We start from the raw sequence: 15,054 nt of genomic DNA, 5'->3' as shown, positions 1-15,054 counted from the left end.
CATTTCAGTCTATTTTCTCTCTTTATTCACTGGCAGCCACTTCTCTTTTTTTGCCCTTACCCTTTCACTTTCATTTGACCCCTCCATCCACCCCACAATTCCCACCTTCTACAGTTCTAATTTTTCACAGAAGTCACACAGAGTTCTTCAGGGCATCTTAGCCTTGCCGATTTCCTGTCTTTCCACCCAATCAGACATGCCAGGAATCCCCAATTGTATGGAATTCTTTTTTCCTTCATCTGATCCAATAAAGGTTTCAGCAATCTCCTTCTAGCTAATGTCTTGGAAGAAATGTCAGCAATCTCCTTGTAGATTTGTTTCTCCATACTTTAACTCTGGGGTCTCCCACAGCTTTTTCCATATTCTTTCTCTGTCCTCGTATTCATGGAATCGAACAATCACATCTCTGGGGTGTCTGATGCTACTCCTGATGGGCGTCTTAGTCTATGAATTCTCTCGATCTTCAAAGGATCTGTGACTAATCTACCTGTCAATGGATTTCTTTACTTCTTCCCAGAGGTCCTCCTCATGCACATCTTCTGGGAGGCCCCTGATCCTTAAGTTGTTTCTTCTCTCTCTATTTTCTTGGTCCTCCAATCTGTATGAAAGCTTCCTCTGTTCCCTTCGCCTCTCCTCCAACTGTGTTTCCAGGTTACATATCTTCTGGGCCTGCGTCTCCATCTCCTCCTCCACTTCTTCCACCCTTGTTAACATTCGTCCAAGATCCTTATGGATCACCGCCATTTCTTTTTTCCTAGAGAATTCCAGTTTTGCAAACATTTCCTCCATCTGTGTTTTTGTGGGGATTTGTGATATGGCTCCCTGTTGTTTGGGGGTATTTTGATCATTTATACTGTCAATAGTTATAGATTCATTAATCTGATTTTCTTGCTGAACTCCAAACGACAATCTAGACCGCTCCCAGTCATGTCCTCTTCCTCCTCCCTGTTGTTTCTCCGGACGTTGTGTCTCTGGGATTTTTCCTTCTTTATTGTGCTAGCATTTGCGCTGGATTGCGGAGTTTTTCCTCCCCCACCTTTAGTGGATCTACTCCTCGTTAGCTACGCTTGGTCACAAATATTCTACTCAATGTTGCCAGTACAATCTTCTCACACCTCCAGGGGAGCCCGTCCCCAGTGACTTTTACAGTCCTGAATAGTATTTATAGCGCATATGTTATTAGTAGTGATGCTTGGCCCCGAGATACCCCGGATCCTTAGTTTTCTAGCCATCCAACCCCACAACTCAGGCATACAAATTACATAGCAACAGAGAACAGTAACAGCTTGAAGTTTCTTGCCGTTACCCACAGCAACTTACCATCTCTTCCGAGCCTGAGGATGTGGGTCCACCTGTCTCTGTGTTCACTTCTGCCCCCGTTGAGGTCTTGAATCCCAGGTTGAGATACCACCTGAGAGGGGGTATGGGCAGATGCTCAAGGTGTCCTGTATCTAGATGTATCCTACATGCTCTGGTATCTCCTGGCCTCTGAATCTCTGTAATGTGTCTTCCAGCCAGCCTGTCCAGAGTAGGAAGTTCCTCCGCTAGTCTGTTCTGATCCCTGCAGGGCTCTGGGATCTGAGCCCCGCTCCACAGCCGATTGCTGTCTCCCTGTACTCATCTCCACTGCCGTCCGCCGTATGATCCCCGCATTCATGGAGCTCCAGTCTATATTGGGTCGGGGAAGCTCTCAGGCCGGATTGGGTGAGTTCTCAGGCTAGGTCAGGTACGCTCTCAGTAGACCGGCCCCAGTGAGATTTGCATGGTGGGTCTAGGGAGCTCTCACGCTCACCAGCCTCCCCACTCAGATACCTCCTATCTCCTGGCACTTCCTGTGCTCCAGGGAACTCCCTCGTCAGCCGACGCCGACTCCAGTCCCTCCAAGGGCTCTGGGATCTCACTTCCTCCTCACTGTTGCTGCTCAGTCCCTCTGCTAGTGCCTGCCGCCACCACTGGCCGCCACTAAACCTGCAACGGGGAGGACACCGCACGGCATCAACCAGTGACAGTAACGCCAGGGAAGTTTATGGGGTGCACAGTGTAAGTCAGGCCCCAGGCAGCTTCTCCCCCAACCTCTAAACATTTGACTTTGTTATTTCGAGTAGTCAATATAATACAAAAGCATTTGTGGGTTTAACCAAACATTTTTACAGTTTTATGGTCCTCTTAGCTGGGAAGGGGGGGGGGGAGTGTGTTCTTGGCCTCCATACTTTGTGATATAAGGCGTCCCTCTATCTTAGCTCAGAAATTTGAGAGATATGGACACAGGCCCAAAGGGGCCAGAAGGATGACTTCTGGAGGCCATAATTTTGGACCTCTTTGAGTTAGACCCAATAGAACTGTGCCAGTATGTAAAACCATCCATATAAACAAAATCATTACTTACAGGGTGTATTTGATGCCATTGAACGTATTCGTTTTCCCATTTAACAAAGTCAATTTTTTTATTACGTCTGTGAGGTTATTGAACTTCTGATACTGATTGAAGTCTAATTCTGTCCTAACTTTGCCAGAAAACTGCACAATGGCCAGCTGAAAGAGAAGAAAAAGGAGGTGGAGATTACTATGGTGAAAGAGGGGCAGAGATAGTGCATTGGGGGGGGGAGATGTAGAGACGGTGTATTGGAGGCTGGATGGTAGAGTGGTAGAGATGGTGTATTGGAGGGCTGGGTGGTAGAGATGGTGTATTGGAGGGTTGGGTGGTAGAGATGGTGTATTGGAGGGTTGGGAGTAGAGATGGTGTATTGGAGGGTTGGGAGTAGAGATGGTGTATTGGAGGGTTGGGAGTAGAGATGGTGTATTGGAGGGTTGGGAGTAGAGATGGTGTATTGCAGGGTTGGGAGTAGAGATGGTGTATTGGAGGGTTGGGAGTAGAGATGGTGTATTGGAGGGTTGGGAGTAGAGATGGTGTATTGGAGGGTTGGGAGTAGAGATGGTGTATTGGAGGGTTGGGTGGTAGAGATGGTGTATTGGAGGGTTGGGAGTAGAGATGGTGTATTGGAGGGTTGGGAGTAGAGATGGTGTATTGGAGGGTTGGGAGTAGAGATGGTGTATTGGAGGGTTGGGTGGTAGAGATGGTGTATTGGAGGGTTGGGAGTAGAGATGGTGTATTGGAGGGTGGGAGGGATGGTAAAGATGGTGTATTGGAGGGTTGGGTGGTAGAGATGGTGTATTGGAGGGTTGGGAGTAGAGATGGTGTATTGCAGGGTTGGGAGTAGAGATGGTGTATTGGAGGGTTGGGAGTAGAGATGGTGTATTGGAGGGTTGGGAGTAGAGATGGTGTATTGGAGGGTTGGGTGGTAGAGATGGTGTATTGGAGGGTTGGGTGGTAGAGATGGTGTATTGGAGGGTTGGGAATAAAGATGGTGTATTGCAGGGTTGGGAGTAGAGATGGTGTATTGGAGGGTTGGGAGTAGAGATGGTGTATTGGAGGGTTGGGAGTAGAGATGGTGTATTGGAGGGTTGGGAGTAGAGATGGTGTATTGGAGGGTTGGGAGTAGAGATGGTGTATTGCAGGGTTGGGAGTAGAGATGGTGTATTGGAGGGTTGGGAGTAGAGATGGTGTATTGCAGGGTTGGGAGTAGAGATGGTGTATTGGAGGGTTGGGAGTAGAGATGGTGTATTGGAGGGTTGGGTGGTAGAGATGGTGTATTGGAGGGTTGGGTGGTAGAGATGGTGTATTGCAGGGTTGGGAGTAGAGATGGTGTATTGGAGGGTTGGGAGTAGAGATGGTGTATTGGAGGGTTGGGAGTAGAGATGGTGTATTGGAGGGTTGGGAGTAGAGATGGTGTATTGGAGGGTTGGGTGGTAGAGATGGTGTATTGGAGGGTTGGGAGTAGAGATGGTGTATTGGAGGGTTGGGAGTAGAGATGGTGTATTGGAGGGTTGGGTGGTAGAGATGGTGTATTGGAGGGTTGGGAGTAGAGATGGTGAATAGAGGGTTGGGAGTAGAGATGGTGTATTGGAGGGTTGGGAGTAGAGATGATGTATTGGAGGGTTGGGAGTAGAGATGGTGAATAGAGGGTTGGGAGTAGAGATGGTGTATTGGAGGGTTGGGAGTAGAGATGGTGTATTGGAGGGTTGGGAGTAGAGATGGTGTATTGGAGGGTTGGGAGTAGAGATGGTGTATTGGAGGGTAGGGTGGTAGAGATGGTGTATTGGAAGGTTGGGAGTAGAGATGGTGTATTGGAGGGTTGGGAGTAGAGATGGTGTATTGGAAGGTTGGGTGGTAGAGATGGTGTATTGGAGGGTTGGGTGGTAGAGATGATGTATTGGAGGGTTGGGAGTAGAGATGGTGTATTGGAGGGTTGGGAGTAGAGATGGTGTATTGCAGGGTTGGGAGTAGAGATGGTGTATTGGAGGGTTGGGAGTAGAGATGGTGTATTGGAGGGTTGGGTGGTAGAGATGGTGTATTGGAGGGTTGGGTGGTAGAGATGGTGTATTGCAGGGTTGGGAGTAGAGATGGTGTATTGGAGGGTTGGGAGTAGAGATGGTGTATTGGAGGGTTGGGAGTAGAGATGGTGTATTGGAGGGTTGGGAGTAGAGATGGTGTATTGGAGGGTTGGGAGTAGAGATGGTGTATTGGAGGGTTTGGTGGTAAAGATGGTGCACTGGGGGGTTGGAGGGTGAGGGAGGTGTAGAGATGGTGTGTTGGAGGGTGGGGGATGGTGGTGATGGTGTATTGGAGGGTGCGGGATGGTGGTGATGGTGTGCTGGAGGGTGGGGGATGGTGGTGATGGTGTAATGGAGGGTGGGGGATGGTGTGTTGGAGGGTGGAAGATGGTGGTGATGGTGTGTTGGAGGGTGGGGGATGGTGGTGATGGTGTGTTGGAGGGTGGGGGATGGTATAATGGAGGGTGGGGGATGGTGGTGATGGTGTGTTGGAGGGTGGGGGATGGTGTAATGGAGGGGGATGGTTGTGATGGTGTGTTGGAGGGTGGGGGATGGTATAATGGAGGGTGGGGGATGGTGGTGATGGTGTGTTGGAGGGTGGAGGGTGGGGGATGGTGCTGATGGTGTGTTGGAGGGTGGGGGATGGTGTAATGGAGGGGGATGGTGGTGATGGTGTGTTGGAGGGTGGGGGATGGTATAATGGAGGGTGGGGGATGGTGGTGATGGTGTGTTGGAGGGTGGAGGGTGGGGGATGGTGCTGATGGTGTGTTGGAGGGTGGGGGATGGTGTAATGGAGGGGGATGGTGGTGATGGTGTGTTGGAGGGTGGGGGTGGTGTATTGGAGGGTGGTGATGGTGTATTGGAGGGTGCGGGATGGTGGTGATGGTGTGTTGGAGGGTGGGGGATGGTGTAATGGAGGGGGATGGTGGTGATGGTGTGTTGGAGGGTGGGGGATGTTGTGTTGGAGGGTGGGGGATGGTGGTGATGGTGTGTTGGAGGGTGGGGGATGGTGGTGATGGTGTGTTGGAGGGTGGGGGATGGTGTAATGGAGGGGGATGGTGGTGATGGTGTGTTGGAGGGTGGGGGATGTTGTGTTGGAGGGTGGGGGATGGTGGTGATGGTGTGATGGAGGGTGGGGGTAGTGTAATGGAGGGGGATGGTGGTGATGGTGTGTTGGAGGGTGGGGGTAGTGTAATGGAGGGTGGGGGATGGTGTGTTGGAGGGTGGGGGATGGTGGTGATGGTGTGATGGAGGGGGGGGGGTAGAGATGATGTATTGGTTGGTGGGATGGAATTCAGACTGGATGATAAGCAGGGACTGGAAGGGGACCGCAGAGTTTTTACCCCCCCCATCTCACATGCACAGTGGTGTTCCTCAGGTTCTTGATGGCGTCATTCAAGAAATATCTTATAGATCGGAGTTCCGGTTCCCCTGAACTGCCAGAACCATCAAACAGGAAGCAGAGGTCCACCTCGGCCTTCTGACATTCTATGGAGAGAAGAAGCACAAGACTGATTGGGGGTCTCCACCCATCATCATGGAACCAATGAGGGGCTCCGCTGATTGTTACATAGGAATCCAGGCAGCAGAGTGGGAGGAGCTCTATCTACAGAAGGTGTAGGAGGAGCTTACTGCTCCAGTGGGAGGGGTTATTTGTCATGGTTGAGAGGAGCTCTATTTGACAGGTGACTAGCAAGAGGAGCTAGGAACTAATAGATAAGTAGTGGGAGGAGCTATCCAAATTATATATGTAGTGGGAGGAGCTATAAAATAATAGATAAGTAGTGGGAGGAGCAATACAATAATATATAAGTAGTGGGAGGAGCAATACAATAATAGCTAAGTAGTGGGAGGAGCTATACAATAATAGCTAAGTAGTGGGAGGAGCTATACAATAATAGCTAAGTAGTGGGAGGAGCTATACAATAATAGCTAAGTAGTGGGAGGAGCTATACAATGATAGATAAGTAGTGGGAGGAGCTATACAATAATAGCTAAGTAGTGGGAGGAGCTATACAATGATAGATAAGTAGTGGAAGGAGCTATACAATGATAGATAAGTAGTGGGAGGAGCTCTGTTATCTCAGGTGACCACACCCCCTCACCTTGATACCCTGGAGTGATTTTTGGGGACGGGGTCAGTCTGGAGTCCACGGAGTAACAGGCGCCATTCATGTACATCGTCTGGTCACATTCGTGAGGAATGTCGGAGCCACAAACCTGGGAGGGGGAGGGGAGATCACCGCGGTGTAATCAGATATACACCCCGTATACACATCACATACCCTACAGTATACACCCCCGTATACACATCATATACCCTACAGTATACACCCCCGTATACACATCATATACCCTACAGTATACACCCCGTATACACATCATATACCTACAGTATACACCCCATATACACATCATATACCCTACAGTATACACCCCGTATACACATCATATACCTACAGTATACACCCCATATACACATCATATACCCTACAGTATACACCCCGTATACACATCATATACCTACAGTATACACCCCGTATACACATCATATACCCTACAGTATACACATCATATACCCTACAGTATACACATCATATACCCTACAGTATACACCCCGTATACACATCATATACCCTACAGTATACACCCCGTATACACATCATATACCCTACAGTATACACCCCGTATACACATCATATACCCTACAGTATACACCCCGTATACACATCATATACCCTACAGTATACACCCCGTATACACATCATATATCCTATAATACAGTATACACCCCTGTATATACATCATATACCCTACAGTATACACATCATATATCCTACAGTATACACATCATATATCCTACAGTATACACATCATATACCCTACAGTATACACCCCTGTATACACAGATGGCCCCTCCCTATATGAGGTGGTATCAAAATGTTTGGAGTCTAATTTTGTAACACGCCAACAGATGGCAGCATAAGGCTGCACACACAGTCACAGAGAGCACCAAGCTTCATAAGTCAGTGTACCAGGAGACATTGTCTTGTGTACAACTGGTGCTGTTCTGACCACGTGTGTTACCTCGTCTGCTATTTCATCACGGACAGCAAGTTAGAACAAAGAGAAAACGAAACATTCTGTGTGAAATCGGGCAAATCTGCCACCGATACGTCTGACACGATTCGGCAACTTTACGGCGATGCTGCAATGAGTGGTTCCACGTGTTTCGAGTGGCATGCGTACTTCAGGAGCAGAAGAACATCACTGGAAGACGACAAGAGATCAGGAAGACCCCCAAAAATGAGGAAACCTTTGGGCAACGTCCGCACCCACCCTACTGGCCAGATTTGGCTGCTGAAGACTTCGCCCTCTTCCCGAAGATGAAGATCCGGCTCAAAGGTCGCCATTTTGACAACATTGAGGAGATCCAACACGCATAGAGAAGAAGACTTCCAGGACACCTTCCAGAAGAGGCAGGAACGCCGGGAGCGCTGCATTGCTGGGGGACCTTGGTGAAGGTGGAACGTAGAGAAGTACTGTCTTCTACACAGGTACCACCTCCTACTATATACTCACAATGCACAGGCCGGACTTTGGCTCCACCTCCAGCGTCAGTCCAATATGGTTGGTGGTGTTCTGACCTGAGACAGAAGAGAAGGACAGACTGAATCCAGTGTGTTGAGTTCATTCAGGTGGAGTCATGTGGACAGATCTATTGTATTCTCTTACTGGGAAGGGAGATGATGTCACACGTCCCTCTGATGACATCACAGGAGTGCAGCTGCCCCAAATCCGGATCACCAACCAGGATTCTGAGGAGGAAAAGTGTGAGAGATGAGGATGGTGGGTACACACCTACCCTCCAGAGGTCACATGGTAAGCTTGCCATGGCAGTGAAAAGGGAGGAGTCTGTAGACCCAGGAATACAAGGGGAGCTCCATGTCAGGCAGAAGAAATTCCAGGAGAGGAGCAGAAGGTTGGAGCTCATCGCCAACAGAAAGCGATAACGACTCCATAAACACCAATCTCATCACAAACTGGCCACCACCCACCGTCTTCTGGACCAACTGAGCTACCCGACTCTTATTATACCTCTATAGATTGCAAGCTCTTCTGCCTTCTATATCCATCCCCAACACTGTAGACCTTCATGTCTGTTATCAGTCTTTTATATCATTCTGGATGTCCATCCTTCTCACCTTCCCAATCCGCCATGTTAGTTCTGGACTTAGCCCATTCCTTGTGGAAGGACACCTCCCCACCCCCCATCACCTGAAGTGTAACCCCGCTTTTTCTGAGAAAAGGTCCTAGTGCTGCAATAACAAAAAAGAGACCAGTGAGCCAATCACATAGCAGGGGGTGACATTCCTCGGGGGTGGCCCATAAAACCAACAGCCTGCACTTCATATAAAGTGTTTGAGTTTTCTGCCAGATTCAGCTGCTGAGGAAAATCGTAAATATCGATTCCCGATGTCCTAAATGGTGGTGGAGGGAGAAGAACTTACATATCGGGAGAATCCCCAGACAGAGGACATGGATGAAGGTCTCAATGAGGGTTCATCTGACAATGTGGCCAACCCAGGACATGCTGTCCAGTGATGGCTTCCTGACTACCTACTATGGGGGAGGGGCAGAAAGACATCCAGGGGGGAGGGGAACTAATCAGCAAACTCAGATAAGGAGGAACATTGTTATATACAACACAACAGCCAGATATAAAACCATCAAAGATGGGTGAAGACTGAAGAATGGAGGACATGAATCACCAACAACTGTCCTGTGATACAAATACGGCATGAATATCACTGGAGGTGTCCATGATTACCTAAAGGGGAGCTCCGGTCAGGGCGGCACGAAGCACGACTATTAGGTTGCCAAACAACAGCTAGTCAACGGCTTTATGAGCCTGTCCACTAAAAACCCCCATCATCCCACTGGACGGCACGAATCCACAGTGCTCATGTACAGACAACCTGGACGATCCACTGAGCACTGCAAGAACCCGATCCTGATCTACAGAGGGCCAAAAAAGTACTTAGTCCCCACCAATGGTGCAAGTTCTCCCACTTACAGAGATGAGAGAGGCCTGTAATTGGCATCATAGGGAGACCTCAACTATGAGAGACAAAATGAGAAAACAAATCCAGACAATCTCATTGGCTGATCTGGAAAGAATTTATTTGCAAATTATGGTGGAAAATAAGTATTTGGTGAATATGAAAAGTTCATGTCAATACTTTGTCATTGCCAACAAAGGATATATAACAGAGGTCAGACGTTTCCTGGAAGTCCTCACAAGGTTGGCACACACTGTTGCTGGTATGTTGGCCCATCCTCCATGCAGATCTCATCCTCCATGCAGATCTCCTCTAGAGCAGTGATGTTTTGGGGCTGTCGCTCGGCAACACGGACTTTCAACTCCCTCCAAAGGTTTTCTATGGGGTTGAGATCTGGAGACTGGCTAGGCTACTCCAGGACCTTGAAATGCTTCTTAGGAAGCCACTCCTTCGTTGCCCGGGCGGTATGTTTGGGATCATTGTCATGTTGGAAGACCCAGCCACGTTTCATCTTCAATGCCCTTGCTGATGGAAGGAGGTTTGCACTCTCACGATACATGGCCCCATTCATTCTGTCCTGTACATGGATCAGTCGTCCTGGTCCCTTTGCGGAGAAACAGCCCCAAAGCATGATGTTGCCACCCCCATGCTTCACAGTAGGTATGGTGTTCTTTGGATGCAACTCAGCATTCTCTCTCCTCCAAACACGACGAGTTGTGTTTCTAGCAAACTGTTCTATTTTGGTTTCATCTGACCATATGACATTCTCCCAATCCTCTTCTGGATCATCCAAATGCTCTCTAGCAAACCTCAGACGGGCCCCGGACATGTACTGGCTTAAGCAGGGGGACACGTCTGGCACTGCAGGATCTGAGTCCCTGGCGGCGTAGTGTGTTACTGATGGTAGCCTTTGTTACGTTGGTCCCAGCTCTCTGCAGGTCATTCACTAGGTCCCCCCGTGTGGTCCTGGGATTTTTGCTCACCATTCTTGTGATCATTTTGACCCCACGGGGTGAGATCTTGCGTGGAGCCCCAGATCGAGGGAGATTATCAGTGGTCTTGTGTGTCTTCCATTTTCTAATTATTGCTCCCACAGTTAATTTGTTCACACCAAGCTGCTTGCCTATTGCAGATTCAGTCTTCCCAGCCTGGTGCAGGTCTACAATTTTGTTTCTGGTGTCCTTCGACAGCTCTTTGGTCTTCACCATAGTGGAGTTTGGAGTGTGACTGTTTGAGGTTGTGGACAGGTGTCTTTTATACTGATAGCAAGTTCAAACAGGTGCCATTGATACAGGTAATGAGTGCAGGACAGAGGAGCCTCTTAAAGAAGAAGGTCCAGGTCTGTGAGGCCAGAAATCTTGTTGTTTGTAGGTGACCAAATACTTATTTTCCACCATAATTTGCAAATAAATTCTTTCCAGATCAGCCAATGAGATTGTCTGGATTTGTTTTCTCATTTTGTCTCTCATAGTTGAGGTCTCCCTATGATGCCAATTACAGGCCTCTCTCATCTCTGTAAGTGGGAGAACTTGCACCATTGGTGGTGACTACATACTTTTTTGCCCCACTGTATCTCCAGACACCAGCATCCTCTCCGATCCTCCCAGGACCTCCTACCTCCCTCATCGCTTCCTCCCAGGACCTCCTACCTCCCTCATCGCCTCCTCCCAGGACCTCCTACCTCCCTCATCGCCTCCTCCCAGGACCTCCTACCTCCCTCATGACCTCCTCCCAAGACCTTCTACACTTCCTTCATCACCTCCTCCCAGGACCTCCTACCTCCCTCATCACCTCCTCCCAAGACCTTCTACACTTCCCTCATCACCTCCTCCCAAGACCATCTACACTTCCCTCAACACCTTCTTCCAGGACCTCCTACCTCCTTCATCACCTCCTCCCCAGACCTTCTACACTTCCCTCATCACCTCCTCCCAAGACCTTCTACACTTCCCTCATCACCTCCTCCCAGGACCTCCTACCTCCATCATCACCTCCTCCCAGGACCTCCTACCGCCCTCATTGCCTCCTCCCAGGACTTCCTACCTCCCTCATCAGCTCCTCCCAGGACCTTCTACACTTCCCTCATCACCTTCTCCCAGGACCTCCTACCTCCTTGATCACCTCCTCCCCAGACCTTCTACACTTCCCTCATCACCTCCTCCCAGGACCTCCTACCTCCATCATCACCTCCTCCCAGGACCTCCTACCTCCCTCATCGCCTCCTCCCAGGACTTCCTACCACCCTCATCAGCTCCTCCCAGGACCTTCTACACTTCCCTCATCACCTTCTCCCAGGACCTCCTACCTCCTTGATCACCTCCTCCCCAGACCTTCTACACTTCCCTCATCACCTCCTCCCCAGACCTTCTACACTTCCCTCATCACCTTCTCCCAGGACCTCCTACCTCCCTCATCACCTCCTTCCAAGACCTTCTACACTTCCCTCTTCACCTCCTCCCAGGACCTCCTACCTCCCTCATCATCTTCTCCCAGGACCTCCTACCTCCCTCATCACCTCCTTCCAGGAGCTCCTACCTCCCTCATCACCTCCTTCCAGGACCTCCTACCTCCCTCATCACCTCCTCCCAAGTTCTTCTACACTTCCCTCATCACCTTCTCCCAGGACCTCCTACCTCCCTCATCACCTCCTCCCAGGACCTCCTACCTCCCTCATCACCTCCTTCCAAGACCTTCTACACTTCCCTCATCACCTCCTCCCAGGACCTCCTACCTCCCTCATCATCTCCTCCCAGGACCTCCTACCTCCCTCATCACCTCCTACCAGGACCTCCTTCCACCATCTCCTACCAGGACCTCCTCCCTCCCTCATCACCTCCTACAAGGACCTCCTCCCTCCCTCATCATCGCTTTCCAGCACCTCCTCCCTCCCTCATCACCTCCTCCCAGGCCCTCATACCTCCCTCATCACCTCCTCCCAGGATCTGCTACACTTCCCTCATCACCTCCCAGGACCTCCTACCTCCCTCATCACATCCTCACAGGACCTCCTACCTCCCCCACCCCTCTCTGCCAATCCCTCCATTGGCCTCCATTCAGTGTCCTCCACCCCTCTCTGCCAATCCCTCCACTGGCCTCCACTCAGTGTCCTCCACCCCTCTCTGCCAATCCCTCCATTGGCCTCCATTCAGTGTCCTCCACCCCTCTCTGCCAATCCCTCCACTGGCCTCCACTCGCCCAATGAATAAAATTCAAAATGACAACAACTTACAAAGCCATCCACAACTCTGCCCCCGGCTACATCACCAACCTGGTATCAAAATATCAACAAAACCGCTCTCTTCGATCCTCCCCCCCCCCCCCCAAAGACCTTCTGCTCTCTAGTTTCCGTGTCACCTCCTCCCATGCTCGCCTCCAGGACTTCTCCCGAGCTTCTCCCACCCTATGGAACTCCCTACCCCAATCTGTCCGACTATCTCCTAATCTATCCACCTTTAGACGATCCCTGAAAACTCTTCTCATTAAAGAAGCCTATCCTGCTTCTACCTAGTAAACTGCCATTTATTTCCTCCATCAGCCCCTCCCCCCACAGCTACTACCTTTTGTATCACTCATCCCCTCCCCCTAGATTGTAAGCTCCCAGGATCAGGCCCTCTGTTTCCTCTTGTACCAAATCATATTGTAACTGTACTGTCAGTCAACCGCATGCTGGCAGATGATTGGACGATGGAAGTCAGCGGAGTGTCTGCTCATGTACTAAGCTGTGGAGCGCCTGCACGTGCAGAGTGCCCAGTCTATTGGCCTTTAGTACCTCCCCCCAGAGAGCAGTCAGCGGCTCACCTCTCTCCATCGGTGGATCTGATTTGTCGGACTTGGTAGCCGAAGAATCTGCTTCCATGGACTGAGAAGTTCCTTTCTGGGGAGACGTCCACATTATACGCTGGAAGACATCCAGAAAGAAGAGATGGCGAGGAGCCTCTACAGACGGAGCCAGGGACACCTACCGCAAAGTACCTACCTTGTACCACCACGACCAGCAGGGGCCAACACCATCCTACAGGGACCATCCTTGTACGTGCCTAGGGTGGGCAGAGAGAGAAAGGTGAGGAGAGGGAGAGGAGAGGGAGAAGGGAGAGAGAGGGAGGAGAGACAGAGGCAGAGAGAAGAGAGGGAGAGGGAGAAGAGAGGGAGAGGGGGGAGAGAGAGAGGAGAGGAAGAGGAGGTCAGAGGAGAGGAGGGGGAAAAGAGAGAGAGAGGGAGGAGAGAGAGAGGGAGAGAGAGAGAGGGGGGGGGAGGGGGAGAGAGGGAGGGGGAGAGAGAGAGAGGGGGAGGGGGAGAGGGGGAGGGGGAGAGAGAGAGAGAGGGGGGAGGGGGGAGAGGAGAGGGAGAAGAGAGAAGAGAGGGGGGGAGAGGAGGGGAGATAGAGATGAGAGAGAGGGGAGGAGAGAGGGGGGGGAGGAGGGGAGATAGATAGGGGGGGGGGGAGAGAGAGAGAGAGAGAGAGAGAGGGGGGGAGAGGGAGAGAGGAGGGAGAGGAGGAGAGGAGATCAGAGGAGACGAAAGAGGGGAGAGGAGAGGAGAGGAAAGGAGATGAGAGGGAGAAGAGGAGGGAGAGAGAGGGAGAGGAGAGGAGAGAAGGGGAAAGTGAAGAGTAGATAGAAGAGATGGAGGGATGAAAGGAAAGGAGCTGCTCACTTGCCACTAATAGAGAGGTAGGATGGGCAGACAGCCTCCTCACACGCTGAAGAGACAGTCACTAAAGGACGGGAAAAGAGAGGGAGAGAGAGGAGAGAAGAGAGCGAGGAGTGATGAGAAGCACCTTGTGAAATGCTCGGAAGGAGATGAGCGCACTCACATCGAGATTCTGAAAATGTTGAAATGTGGGCAGGAAAAGGAAGCGGCTTGTCTGAGATGGTGGAGAGGAGGCTGAACCGTGAAAGGAGTGCCACAAGTGTTTGTGTGGGAAACAAGCTGTCACTTCTGAAAACATCACCACAGCTTTCCATGTCACTGCCAGGGGCAGATACTGGGGGCAGATACCGGGGGTCAGATACTGGGGGCAGATACTGGGGGCAGATACTGGGGGCAGATACTGGGGGCAGATACCGCGGGGCAGATACCGGGGGGCAGATACTGTGGGGCAGATACCGCGGGGCAGATACTGGGGGACAGATACTGGGGGTGAGGTGCACATTCAGGCCTGCCATCGGTTCCAGGACTCAGGGAACCAATTCCATCCACCAAACTCTTTGTAATAGTAATGATCGGTCTGGAATGTGACCTTCGTTCAGCCGGCATTGAAGGGCCAATAATGGGGGATGTTATCAGCCATATCATTGAGGAATGGTGGCCTCTTCCATACCTTCCTAGGGAGGAGGTGGGGATAATATGGGGGACTTATGGGATCTGAAAAACTCCTTTATAACAAGGGGGTGCCCAGGTATTCACCCCAGCTTGGACCAATGTAACTATGTATATTCAATACCTGGCCAATGGCCCTGGAAGCTGGAAATCACTGAATAGACATTGCTGCTACACGGCTACTACACGGCTACTACACGGCTGCTACACGGCTACTACACCAAAATAAGTATAAATCAGCACACATATATATATAAAATCCTCAAAAATCCCTTAAAGT

At 50.5% G+C, this 15,054-nt stretch overlaps 1 protein-coding gene across 1 annotated transcript in view; it reads right to left on the bottom strand.

Annotated features, from left to right (window-relative positions):
* The window catches only part of LOC149429979 (integrin alpha-L-like), a gene marked incomplete at its 3' end in the record, with an annotated part of 62,161 nt that overhangs the window by 35,645 nt on the left and 11,462 nt on the right, over window positions 1–15,054 (bottom strand). Inside the window, exons 2-8 of the mRNA XM_089666289.1 lie at window positions 13,432–13,492; window positions 13,254–13,353; window positions 8,128–8,210; window positions 7,975–8,039; window positions 6,498–6,612; window positions 5,750–5,880; window positions 2,387–2,532 (exon numbers count right to left, since the gene is read on the bottom strand). Coding sequence (XP_089522415.1) covers window positions 2,387–2,532; window positions 5,750–5,880; window positions 6,498–6,612; window positions 7,975–8,039; window positions 8,128–8,210; window positions 13,254–13,353; window positions 13,432–13,492 — 701 coding nt within the window. The remainder of the gene's footprint in view (window positions 1–2,386; window positions 2,533–5,749; window positions 5,881–6,497; window positions 6,613–7,974; window positions 8,040–8,127; window positions 8,211–13,253; window positions 13,354–13,431; window positions 13,493–15,054) is intronic.

Source organism: Staurois parvus, unplaced genomic scaffold, assembly GCF_062004578.1.
Source record: "Staurois parvus isolate SC_StPar_1 unplaced genomic scaffold, SC_StPar_1.0 ptg002674l, whole genome shotgun sequence".
Lineage (NCBI taxonomy): Eukaryota > Metazoa > Chordata > Amphibia > Anura > Ranidae > Staurois > Staurois parvus.
Note: the sequence above shows the minus strand (reverse complement) of the source record. Positions and strands in the feature narration are given on the sequence as shown.